At 33.8% G+C, this 13,645-nt stretch overlaps 1 protein-coding gene across 1 annotated transcript; it reads right to left on the minus strand.

Moving 5' to 3' along the window:
• Nucleotides 1-249: 249 nt before the first annotated feature.
• On the minus strand, nt 250-3,550 carry LOC100799685 (benzyl alcohol O-benzoyltransferase). The gene is made up of 2 exons (XM_003536187.5): nt 2,909-3,550; nt 250-1,242 (listed from the first exon to the last, which is right to left on the minus strand). Exons 1-2 carry the CDS (start codon nt 3,347-3,349, stop codon nt 319-321), a joined length of 1,365 nt encoding a protein of 454 aa, XP_003536235.1. The 5' UTR covers nt 3,350-3,550; the 3' UTR covers nt 250-318.
• Between the last annotated feature and the right edge of the window lie 10,095 nt (nt 3,551-13,645).

Below are 13,645 nucleotides of genomic sequence, written 5' to 3' on the forward strand. Positions count from 1 at the left end.
ATATATATATATATATATATATATCTTTTGATATGTATCAACTAGCCAAACTTACATGTATTAAAAAAATTGAAACCTTAACAAATTATTAAGACTAACTACAAACTAGTAATATCATTGAATTAGTATATCGTGCATCGGTGCATGGCGTGGTAAATAATATGAAGTATTAACTAATAGTTTTGTCACTCTTGTCTTGGTACCACTGGCTTGTTAATAATTAATTATACGTACTCGATCACATCAAAATGAAATGCTAAATTATTTCTTTATTCCTTAATTGGCACAAAGTAAAAACTGGAATAGTATTGAATCGATCTACAAGGAAGAAACAATGATGCTAGGTTGGACGATGTGGTTGTTAAGCACACTGTTCAACTCCTTCTGAAACCTCTCCATGGCCTCAGACGGCAAACAAACCGGTATAACCAACCCTTCCTCTCCTTTAGCATTCTTGAAAGGTATGTAAAAGCTAGCAACACCAGGTATGGCTCCAACCCCTCCCTTGGCGGGTCCTCCATAAACAGCCTTCCCCCACCCAAACTCAACGTTTCCAAACCCAGCACGAGTCACATCTGACACAACATAGGATCTCACAACAGTGAAGTGAGGCCGTCCCTTGGCCACCATTAAATTCGCCACCGAGTGCATGTATTCCTCAGTCACGTCCGCTTTCGCTTTTCTCACCAACTCGACAGCGTATCCCAAAGGATTCTCGCACAGCTTCCCTGCAGTGGTGACCGCAGCGGGGAACGCAAAAGCGTTGCCGTAGTAACCACTTGGTAAAGGTGGGTCAAACTTGGCGCGCGCGTTGACTATGCAGAGGATGCGAACCTCCTCGTCTTTGTCTGGCTGCAGCGCTATGGTGCGGCAGCGCCAAAGGCATGCGGTGAGAACCTCGAAGTTGGAGGAGGAGCATTGATCGGCGCGTGGGATGAGGCGGCGGATGGCGGACACCTCGCTGGGGCCGAAGAAGAAAGAGCGATGGGCCATGTCGTCTAAGGGGATGATGGTGCCTTTGGTGTCGGGGACTTGTTCGTATTCGCGGTGGGTGCACGTGACTCTTGGTGGGTCCCGCGCGTTCAGGAGCTCTCTGCGCCACACTGGTGGGACCGATGGCTCGTGCCTCCCGCGAGCTATTTCGCCCAGCGCGCTCATGAATTGGACCAGACCGGCTGCGTCGCTCATCGTGTGGTTCAGCCGGAGAGTCAATATGAAACCCCCGCACTTGAGCCGCGTTACCTGCGCCCATTCCAATTCAACTCAAAGAAACTACTACTCTACCCTGAATATGTTTTTAATTAATATTCTTTCTAAATATAAAATTATTGTTTTATGAAAATCACTTTCTTTTAGTCTTCCATTTGTTTAAAGTATGGATTCTTGTCTTTCACACAAAATCAAACATATATAAAAAGACAGTTTAATTTTAAAGAACTAATTAAATAGAAAAAATGTGTCACTGTTCAAAAAATTGTTTCTTCAACTATAAAACAAGAACGACACATTTTTTTAAAAGGGAGTAAGAACTACGTACACATAACGCATGCATGAAAAGCATGTTCATAAATTAAAAGATTTGAACCTACGTACTGATGAAAATTTTCAATAATTTACATTAAATACCAGATTTAAACTTTATTATAAAAATTGTAAAATAAACATAAAAAATCTCTTTAACTCATTATTATATCAGGTCGTTTTCCTTTACATTTTATTTACTACCAACTACTTCTATTTATTATGTCTCTTGTTCTTGATATCACCTCACTCGTGAATAATCTTACTTTGTGGTCCATTATTTTTGTCCTGTTTTTTTTTTTTTTTTTTTTCTTCTTTTACTTCTATTTCACACTACTATATAAAGGGTTTGATAATATCATTGTACTTTTCAAAAATCACGTTTCTACAATACAGCTTTTTTCCTTTAAGAAATACAATATTGAAAAATTACATTGTAGTCATTTTCACTTGTGGGATTTGAGTATTTGAGCAATTAATTTGAATACATATTTAAATGTTAATAACATATTAAGAAAAAATGTAGTTTTTTATAATCATTTCCGAAAAAAATATTTTTTCAAATTAAATATTTCCAACTAAACCATGTTAGATCTAATAAGTGGAAATTGATCTCCAAACTAAAATCTGGCACATGACAAGTATAGATATCCTAATACACCTTTATTTTTTAAGTATATTTATAACTGTTTGCATGGTAGGAGGAAGAGGGAAAGGGAGAGATGATAAAATCAAATTGTATTATTTAATTGGTGTAAGTGAATGAGATGAAAATATTTTTAAAAACAATAAGATCTATTCTATTATTTTTCATACATTTCTATTTGTCATTTTATTTATTTATTTTTCTTCAACGTCCAATCACCTTTAATTTTCATTTTATTATTTCTCACATAACTTGCTTCACTTGTTTTGTTTTCATCCACCCTATTTTTTTCACTTTACCAATCGGAACCTATGGAATGGAGTTAAACTGATTGAAAATTAATATAATTTTTTGAATACCAAGGATATATAAAGAAGGGGACACAAATCAATCAAAGCCTTGGCTAACAGAATATTTAAAGTATAGGAAAAAAAATTAGTTATAAATTTAAATTGGTATAACTTTTAGTTTACCACTTTACACGTTGTTAAATCACCTTTAATTTATAATGATTGTAAGAATTGAAATCAAAATCTTTAGGACATCAGCAACATAATCAACACTACACTTGAACGAGTGTAAATTAATAAAAAGAATAAATAAGAGAAATATAATTAAAATGAAAATACTAAATAATTTTTTATTATTCCAGTATATAAGAAAAACTATTTTTTTTATTCATTTAAAAAAAAGTTTATTGATCATTGAACATTTTTAAGATATAATAAAGATATATTATACCTGTATAAGCAGGAGGGGAGTGTTAAGAACTCCTTGGGAACCAGGAACATCATAAAGGAGTTCCTCCCAGCATGGGAAAGGAGGTTGAAGAGCATCACCAAAATGCTTAAGAGTGACATCTGCATCAGCCTCAATGAACAAAACACCTAATTCCCCAGTACAATCCACCATCAGTTTCCGATCACGTCCTTCCCTGAGCCTACCAGCAAAAGGATAGTAGAACACAAGCGTTCTGGCCAAAGCCTTTCTGATAACCTCAACAGGGTCTTTCCCTGCCATGGATGGGTCGTGGCGATAGATCTGTATCACCGGAATTTGGAACCGTAACCCATCTTGGTCATCTATGTCGGATAGTAGCTTCACTTCGCGAGGGGTGGGTTTCGCCGGAGCTATCAGCTCTGGTTCACGCCTCCTCACGGTAAACACCAATGATGTGTCCATTAGCCGAATTGAAAGTTAATGATGGAAATAGAATTAATTAATGGTATGTATACTTCAATGTGGAGACTTAACGAACAGCACTTGTATGTATATAGTATAATGGAAATATTGAAATATGGAAAATATGGCATGACCCACATCGTGTTTTCCTGCTCTACTTCTTCTTTAATTATGATAGGTGTGGAAACAAGGAGCGTGTGCGACGTAACGCCATGCCAAAAGGCTTTTTATAAATTATTGGTCCGTTGGTTTGTTAAAAATCTATTTTCTATTTTTAAGATTAATTAGCATGTGAATCTGTTGATTCGTTTACTAAATATGTGAATGTGACACTGACAAGTAGGGTAGCTAAATAAAACCAATTTTAAAAATAATAATCATAACTAACAATAATAAATAAAAATAGCTATAAAATCGTAATCAATTTTATAAAAATGATTCTTTCAAATTTTTATTTTTATTCAAAAAATATTTATAATTATAAAATTATAACTAATTTTATAAAAATAATTATTTCAAAATTTTAGGTATAACTAGTTATACATAAATGATTATATAATCAATTTTTAAAAATAATAATCTATTATGTCAAATTATAATTAGTTGTAATTATTATAACCACTTATAATTTAGTTATTTATTAATTATAATTATAATTATTTAAATAATCAAACCATCAGCACCCACGGCGCTTCAAGAAGAATGATTTTCTGACATTTTTATAATAATGTTTTTTAACTTCTTCTTTTTTGTTTAATAAATGTATATATGCTTGTTTTATAATATATAGGATAATAACTAGTTCAATTTTTGAAGAATAAAAGCTCCGGACCAATGAAAAATAATTAGGTTAATTCGATTTCAATTTTAATAAAAGAAAAATTTATTGATGGACACTTTTTTGTACTAAATACGTTATTAATACCATTTTTTCCTATCATATAACACATCACACATAACACAGTATATGTTAATCCTATTATTTATAATATCTTAATAAATAAAGTTATAATATTTATTAAGATATTTTAAATCATAGGATTAACATATATTAATATTAATGGTGTATGTCTTTTATATTTACATAAGGTGTTAATGAATTATATATATATAGAATGTTATAATATTCATCATAGTTAGTGTATAATAGTATTTAAGACACACTCAAAAATTAAAAATTTATTGAATCTTTTTGCTTTTCAAAATTAAATTAAGGACATTATCATATTTTATGATTTAAGTTAAAAAATAAAAAATATTTTCCATATATATATATAAAAGAAAGAATCATGAAAAAAATATTTTGAGAAAAAAATTAGCTTTTAATTTTCATGACATATGTCTATTTTTATTTTAATATAAAATAGAAGTTTTGGTTTTTATTAATGTTTGGTGTGGTCCTTAGTATTTTTTAATTCTTCTAAAATAATTTTTTTAAGAAAAATTACTTTCATATTAGAATATTTTATCATAATATTTATTATTTACGATATTAAATTCATTTTTTAATATTTATTAATCACATCACGTCTTCACTTAATAAAAATAGAGAGAATATAAGATAAATAAAAAATTTGACTCGGTAAAAGAATAAAAAAATATCAAAGATTCAAGTCGTGACTTTTTACAATTACTTGACCCCGTTTATTGGTACTAGTAGTCAGTCTACTTATTATAAATAATAATAACAGTATAAAATTCGACAAATTGTTGGTTGGTGTGGCGGTGCGAGTACATAATTTAGGATTCAATTTTATAAGAAATAGTGCAACTTAAATCATGATTTTTTGACAATGACTTAACCTAGTTGGTTCTAAGTCTCCCCATAAATGATAAATAAATAGTAACAGTCGACAGTGCATGCATTGATAGGTACGAAATTTATCTATTTAAAATTTTAGAGCAAATTATGTTAATGAATCATTCGGATTTTTTTATAAAAATTACACATAATATTTTTTATTTAATGTTTATACCTCTTCCAAAAAAATTTAATGTTTATGTCAAATTTTTTATAAGAAATGTTAATGTAATATATAAAGAAATTTTAGTGTAATATTTTCAAACACTAAGAGAATTAGTGAATGGATAAAAATAAAGAGTGGTAACTATAGAAAAAAAGAATGATATATATTGTGTGTATTTTTTTTAAAAAAGTAGGAATTACAAGTGTAATTTGTTTTAATTTTAAGTTTAGTATATAGATTTGCATTAAATATTTACAAAGAAAATTTTGCAATAGATATTAGTTTTATCTTTCATTAAAAATACATCCATTTTATAAAAAATATTAATAAATGTATAAAATTGGATAAATTATTAGTTCATTTAGCATGTGCAATATCGAGTTAATTGCTTATATAACATTATTATTTCAATTTGATTAACGTAATTTTTTTTTTTATCTTTTTAGTTTACTTTTGACTTTGTTTTCTCTATGTTACTGGTGTCTTTTTTTCTTATATTTTAAGGAACACATAATAAGAAATTAACGTATTTTTTAATCAAAACATTTATTATATAAAATATATAATTTATATTAAATTATTTAATATAATATTATTAGCATCCAACATGGAGGGATTAGGTACAAGTCATTGTTCACGGAATATAATTCCAAACGAAAATTTGATATTTGTTACCATTCATAAAACCCAAACGACAAATTGATATTTGTGTCATAAAACCTAAAACGACAAATTGATATTTGTTACACACACACACAGACTTCAATAATTTTTATATTTGTTATACTTCTTATTGATGAAAATACATCCATGGCTTCGATATTAAATTTCAAGGACTTTGTTAAAAAAATCAAGGAATTTGAATATTAATTGAAATTATAGAGTTAAAAAAACTTAAATATATTTATAATCTCTAAAAAAGAATTCTCTATTTAAGTTTTTATAAAATGTCTGCATTGTTATAATATTTATAAAACTGTAGATTTTTCCTTAATGTAGTGTAAGGTTTCATTATATTTACATATGAGTGAATGATTTATATGATAGAAGAATGAAAGAATGAACTCATGTTTGATTTTGTTTTTTTGAATAAGTAACAATTACTTATTATGAAGGAGATTGGTCTCTAATCCAATAGAGTAAGAGACAGTTGTACATCAAATCTGACTAAGATCAAAACTATTGTAATTTTTTTGTATATGCTATTTTTATTGTATTTTTTTATTTGTCCTATTATTTAATTTTTTCTCCAATATATGATTGTAATATCATTAGTAAATACCAACACAAACTAAAACTATAAAACAAAACTTTAGAGAAACCAAATTGACAAAAATAATTATTAGGCTTAAAATAAAAAAATAAGGGTTATTACAAGTATTAGAAACATAAAGGTCAGAATCATTCTTGAAGGCATGGAAGTCTTTCATCTCAAGATTAAAGTGGATTTCAGATTATCAAAAGATTCAACACTTCCAATAAAAATCTATTTAATCCATTATTATGTCATGTTGTTTTCCCCTATATTCTATTTAGTAACTACTTTTATTTATTGTGTCTCTTGTATTTTTATAGAGTTAATTAGGTTTTTGATTTCTAATTTATTTGTAAATTTCATTTTTAGTCTCTAGAATTTTTTTAGTGTTTTTGCTCCTATTTTTTTATTATAATTTTAGTCTTTGTTGTTATGTAACATTAGTTGATAACATTATTATTACATGAGTGTCACATTATATGTTAAATGATATGTAATATATCAAATATTACATGATTATTTAACGGATTTTAATTGATGAAATAAAAAAAAAGTTCAGATAATAAAATAAAAAATTAAGTTTAGGTAATAAAATCAAAATGGGTTGTATTGATGTTTTTTTAATCCACATGAATGAAAGATGTATAAGAGAATTTAGAATAACTTAGACATACATCTGCTTAACCAATTTGGCTACGTCCCTTGACAAAAAAAATGAGACGTTTAAATAGAAGTATGATATTTTTCATAAATAGTATGTGCTACAACTTTCAGACATAATAAATCAAGTTATGAAATTGTGATAATAAATAAGACTTTAATATATATTTTTAATGTTTTTGATAGAGCAGCCTCTTAGCTTACGTCCATATGGCTCATGACATTGATACTCTGTTGGGACATGCTAGGTGTACCCAGCAATGTTGTTGGTGCACCCAGCAATTTTATGAAATGGCAAAATTGCTCTTAAGTTAAAAATTTAAAAAGAAAACGTGTTGGCCTTTGTTTTCTTCCCCACCTTTTTGTCTTCTTTCTTCTTGCTTCATTTTTTCTTCTTCCGCGCCTTCCATCGACCATTGTTGCGTTGCCGTGAAGCTTCCGTGGTGCCGTTGCTGCGTTTTTGCCGTCAAGGTTAGTAACCCCTATCTCCCCTCCTCTCGTAGGTTAACTGTTTAGTTAGTTTAGGAGATGATGGCTTTAGGGTAGAAGACCGAAAAATCTCCTAAAAATGACGAAGAGCAACCATTTTGTTATACCGGAAGAAGTTCTTTCGGTAGCTTCTCCGGAAGAAGGTTCTTCCGGTAGAAGAAAAGTTCTTCCAGAGAAGCTATTGGAAGAACCTCTTCCGGTAGCTTTACCGGAAGAACCTTCTTCTGGTAGAATGTTTTGTTGTACCGAAAGAAGGTTCTTCCGGTAAAGCTACCGGAAGAACTTGTTTCGGTAGCTTCTCCAGAAGAACATTCTTCCGGTAGAACAAAAGATTCTTCCGAAGAAGCTACCGGAAGAAGGTTCTTCCGGAGAGTTCTTCCGGTAGCTTCACTAGAAGAACCTTCTTCCGGTAGAACGTTTTGTTGTACCGAAAGAAGGTTCTTCTGGTAAAGCTACCGGAAGAACTTGTTCCGGTAGCTTCTCCGAAAGAACCTTCTTCTAGTATAACAAAACGTTCTACCGGAAGAAGGTTCTTCCGGAAGAAGGAACAATTTTTTTCTAAACTTAGTTTTGTTTTTTTTTATATATAAATGAAGTTAAATTAATTAAATATTATATATTAGGTTAAATTTTTGTTTTTTTGTATTTGCATAAAAAATTTGGTATTAGGGTTAGGACCTAGTTGAGTGTAAGATATATGTTTAGTGGTTGAGTGTGTAGGGTTTAGTTTAGGGTAGTCAACAATGCTTAGGGTAATGCGATTAGGGTTTATAACGTAAGGCTGGAGATTTATGTAAATATATGTAGGGTTTTAATTATATGAATAGTTTATTTGATCCAAAAAAATATGTGTTCTTCATGATTTGCAGATCATGGTTAGAACACGAGGTTTAGGTCATGCTTTAGCTAGGGTTATAGGAAGAGGTAGACAGGATGAGCATGATGTAGTCGATGTTCCCCAGAGGCGTAGGCCTACTGCATCAGCCCGTAGGTGACGAGTACATATTACGGTTGATGAGGGTGTTCCTCAGGTGACTGAGGATGTTCTTCATATGGCAGAGGATGTTCCTTAGGTGACTGAGGATGTCCCTCATATGGTTGACGATGTTGCTCAGAGGAGTGAAGATGTGCCTCAGATGACCGCGGACATAGATGTGACTGTTGTAGAGGACTTAGGTCGTGATGGTGCTGAGGGGTCACATGCTGATGAGGGATTTCCTGGTGGGCCCCGTGACCCATCAGTTTTGACTTCATTTGCGGAGCATGTCGCACATGCCATTTGGACTGGACATGTATTATAATTTCTTACTTTTTTCTTCTTGATTTGTTTGTCATTAAATTTTTTTGATATTTGTGTATTTCAAATGATTTGTACTTCAATTCAGGAGCATCCTGAGCTGAAGTTGGTGTCGCACGGGAGGAAGGTGGCATTAATTAGGAGGCCAGTGCCTGCGATTGAAGGGCTGGTTGTCGCCACAGGATTAAGTCCATTGATCGAGTATTCAGTTGTAACTGGCGATCCTGGACTTATATCCGCATTTGTGGAGAGGTGACACAGGGAGACCAACACCTTCCACCTTCTAGTTGGAGAGTTGACGATCACACTAGATGATGTGTCGTTACTCCTCCATCTCTCCCTATCAGTGGCGCCTTGCACGGCTTCAAGGCTCTTTCTGTGGACGAGGCGGTATTTTTGTTGATGGTGTTGCTCTAGGTGTCTGGTAAGGAGGCTAAAGCCGAGACAGTATGAGTGCGCGGGGCATATGTACGCCTCTCATGGGTTCGAGAGATCTATGAGATGAGATGCCAGGCATGACGATGGATTGTAGCAGCTTGTGCTTATCTCCTGCACCTGGTCGGTTGCACTCTTTTTTCTAACAAGAGTGCAACAAATGTTCATGTGGTGTATCTAGAGGCTTTTCACGACCTAGGTCAGAGTGGGGGCTATGCCTGGGGTGCTGCGACCCTGGTTCATATGTATGACCAGTTAGATGAAGCTTCTAGGACCACGACAATGCAGATTGGGGGGTACCTTGCTTTATTACAGGTAAATTTTGTGTTGTTAATATGTTACATTGGATTATGATGTAAACATATTTTTATGTTATGTTAACCTAATTTTTTTTTGTAGTGCTGGATCTATGAGCATTTTCTGAGTGTGCATCAGTGCGTCACCGATGATGCGTATGAGGAGACGTCCCCTCGTGCCTCCCGGTGGCTGACGATGAAGGCTCATATGAAGGGAATTACAGGAGCCCCGTACCGGGCACGTTGTGATGCTTTGACGGTCACAGACGTGTGCTGGTTGCCTTACAGTGACCATCGAGGGGTTAGGGGGTTTGAGCCGATTTCATCATTCCAGGGTCAGATAAGATGGGGTCCTACGGTGGTCACAGTTCGACCGGAGAGGGTGCTATGCCAATTTGGGTACATTCAGAGCATCCCTCCGCCGCCTGTTAGCGCTTCGTTGTCATATGATGATATAGATGACAGGTGGATGCATTTCTCGGACCACGTAGTAGTTGTGGGTGACCTTTGTGTAGTGCCTGGGCAGGTATTTGCAGATTACATGGAGTGGTTTTTCCAGATATCTCACCCATTCATGATACCGACCCAGGCAGGTGACCAGCCCAGACATGCACCTGCCCCAGACCATGAGGACTACATGCAGCCGGACATCCCACAGGTTCTAGTGGCATTTGACCCCCCTCGACATGTAGTGGTAAGATTGTTTGCGTGTTTAATGTTTGATGAATTGTTATTTATTTTAAATTTTGTAATAAATGTTTTTTATGATTGCCACACGATGATTACGAAGGCTATGAGGTGATCGCAGAAAGGTTGGAGCGTGTTCTCAACCTTAGGATGGTCACTGTAGGGACAGAGTTACATGATATCATGTAGGATTGCCTAAGGATCGCCAGGGGGGTGCCAGCGCAGATGGAAGTGTTAGGGCTCGACAAAGACGGCGCACAGAGCATTGATGATGTTTATTTATGTTTTGTAGTTGGCATCATTTTTTGTATTTGTTACATTTTTTTTAATATAGTTTACTTTACTTTTTTTGCACTATATATGACACACTGATTTCGATTCCAATTCCGATTCTGATTCTGATTCCGATTCCGATTTCGATTCTGAAAATGATGAATTTCCTTCATAAGAATGAGATTAAAATTATAAATTTTTAAAAATAAGATAGCTAAATGTTTATGTTTTAAAGTAAGATAGCTATTTTTTTTAAAAAATAGGATTTGGAGCCTTCACACATGTTCAAGTATCCATGTTCGGGGTTTTTCTAAAATTATGCGCGAGTCGCCTAAGACATTCGAGGGGCGCTATTTCTCATGTTTGGACGTCAAAGAAGCAAAAAAAAATAATATTGTCAGCCGGTTCCATCGAATAACACCTCAAAAAACAAGCACGAAATTAAAAAAAATAGGATTTGGACCCTTCACACATGTTCAAGTACCCATGTTTGGGGTTTTTTTAAAATTATGCGCGAGTCGCCTAAGGCATTTGAGAGGCGCTATTTCTCATGTTTGGATGTCAAGGAAGCCAAAAAAAATAATATCGTCAGCTGATTCCACCGAATAACACCTCAAAAAACAAGCACGAAATTTTAAAAAAAAAAATTTGGAGCCTTCACACATGTTCAAGTACCCATGTTCGGGGTTTTTTTAAAATTATGCGCGAGTCGCCTAAGACATTCGAGGGGCGCTATTTCTCATGTTTGGATGTCAAGGAAGCCAAAAAAATAATATGGTCAGCCGGTTCCACCGAATAACACCTCAAAAAACAAGCACGAAATTTAAAAAAAAAAATAGGATTTCCACCCTTCAATTTTATTATGGAATTCATACACACTGTAAACAAATAGATAAAAGTTACATTAAAAACAAAAAAAAAGCAATGTCGCATTCATTCGTTTAGCGACGTGGTATCCACATCGTGTTCGAATTCCATACCATGTTTAGTAAAAACAGCTAAAATCTCTATTGACCCATATTTTTTCCAGTAGTTAGACTGTACCAACACCTTCAGCACTTCATCGTTGGTTTTCAGCTAATTAATTTCATATTTTATAAATTTATCTGAATACTCAAAACGTCCTGATTGTCGAAAAAACAATCGTCTTACCGCTTGTGATTCGTGAATTCCATGAGGGGGAATCCTTTTAGATGCAACTTGCTTTATCAAATCCTTCAGTTCATCGAGGGTACATCCTGAAGGAATTTCAAATTTCTTTGGATTTTTTCCTATGAATGCGCATCCTACAAATTTTTTCTGGAGTGGCATGTTCCATCTCCCGTTGTAATACAAGAGCGCCTCATGAGTAGGGGTCGTAGTGCGTTCAAGTAAGTTTATTACTTCATCTGGTGTTCTTCCAATGGAGCATAATAACTCAATCGGACGAACACACGAAAATTGATCATTACACATTAACATTGTGTTGACATCGTCATCATTTATCAATTGCATACATTGAAAGCAAATTTGGTTACTTGTATGGGTGAATGGCTGGCGATAGTGAATTTCATCCAAAAATTGTCTATCGGTTAGCTGAAGGGTATTGTGTATTTTGGTTTTTAGACTTGCAAAATCACAGTTGTTTGGTACTCGAATGGGCACCAGAGTGGAAGTTTGGAAGTAAATCCCACTATCGTTGTGAATAATCGATCCATTTGGAAAAATGAAACCCAACCTTGAGTTAAAAATCGTCTGACTGCTAGTTTCTCCTAAAAATACCATACTTTGTGTATCAATTGGGAGAGTATGTGAAAGCAAGATAATGTGTAATTTATTAGCGTTTGCCGTGTCTCATATATATACATGGTTTTCACCGACAGATTGCTTCATTTTTTTTTACAAAAGAACACGCGTGAACATGTTTTGTGTTTATGTTTCCTTCTAAGTCAATGTCGTGTCACACTCAAACTTTAATACGCATGCATATCATTATGTGTTGTCAATTATGACAATGATGTATCGTACATGCATAATTGATTTTGGTTGCACCAACTAATTTTTTTCTTAACGCAATGAGTGCTTAATAATTATCCTTTAATGGCTTACAACAAATTATATCGCATAATGGATACAATTAGATAAACAATGCATGTTCAGTCTTCATTTAGGTCGACATAGTCTCTTTTGAATGACATCAAGCTTGTGTACTGCTGCATTCTACTAACATATGAAGTTGGCCACTGCTTTGCCTGAGAATAACAATTGGTTGACCACAACAACGCTAAAGGCGGTAAAGGACAATGGTCTTTCAAATAAATCTGTTGTGCGTGAACAAACATTATTAACTCAAATGAACTAGGGAAGTGATTGCATAATTCTTAGACTAACTACCTTCAATGTACCTGAACAAAATGATTTCCAAACACGTGACCGACACATATCATGCGGTGCACAAAAGAATCGGATGGTGGTTGACTTCTAAGAGGAAAAAATGTCATGCTTTGTTTTCGGGACAACGATACAAGGATTACGTTATACCGTGATGGAATGACATATCCCATCTCCGTTATATCCATCCACTTGTCCACACTAACCTGAATCAAGCAAACATACACATCTAAGTTATTTAAAGTTTGTTCTTAAAAAAAAACCTAAAAACTTACCTTGAAAAACCCATCAACAAGTAGGGACAACCTTAATTGTTCAAATCTCTCTGTGCCACCAAAGAGGTTGGTGTAGTCATGCGATCATCTGCTAAGTTCTTTAATCAATTCGTTGCGCACCAACGACAAAGAATCTTCCCCCATACCTAATAAACCGACAATGGACCGATATCCACAGTTACCGTCCGCTTTCACATCCACAACGTTGTGAATGAAATCCTGTATAAATGGCGCAAATTGATCCAACATCGGGATGATCCTTGTTGGCTTCGGCGGTTCAGAAGATGATGCA

Source organism: Glycine max, chromosome 10 (assembly GCF_000004515.6).
Source record: "Glycine max cultivar Williams 82 chromosome 10, Glycine_max_v4.0, whole genome shotgun sequence".
Taxonomy (NCBI): Eukaryota; Viridiplantae; Streptophyta; class Magnoliopsida; order Fabales; family Fabaceae; genus Glycine; species Glycine max.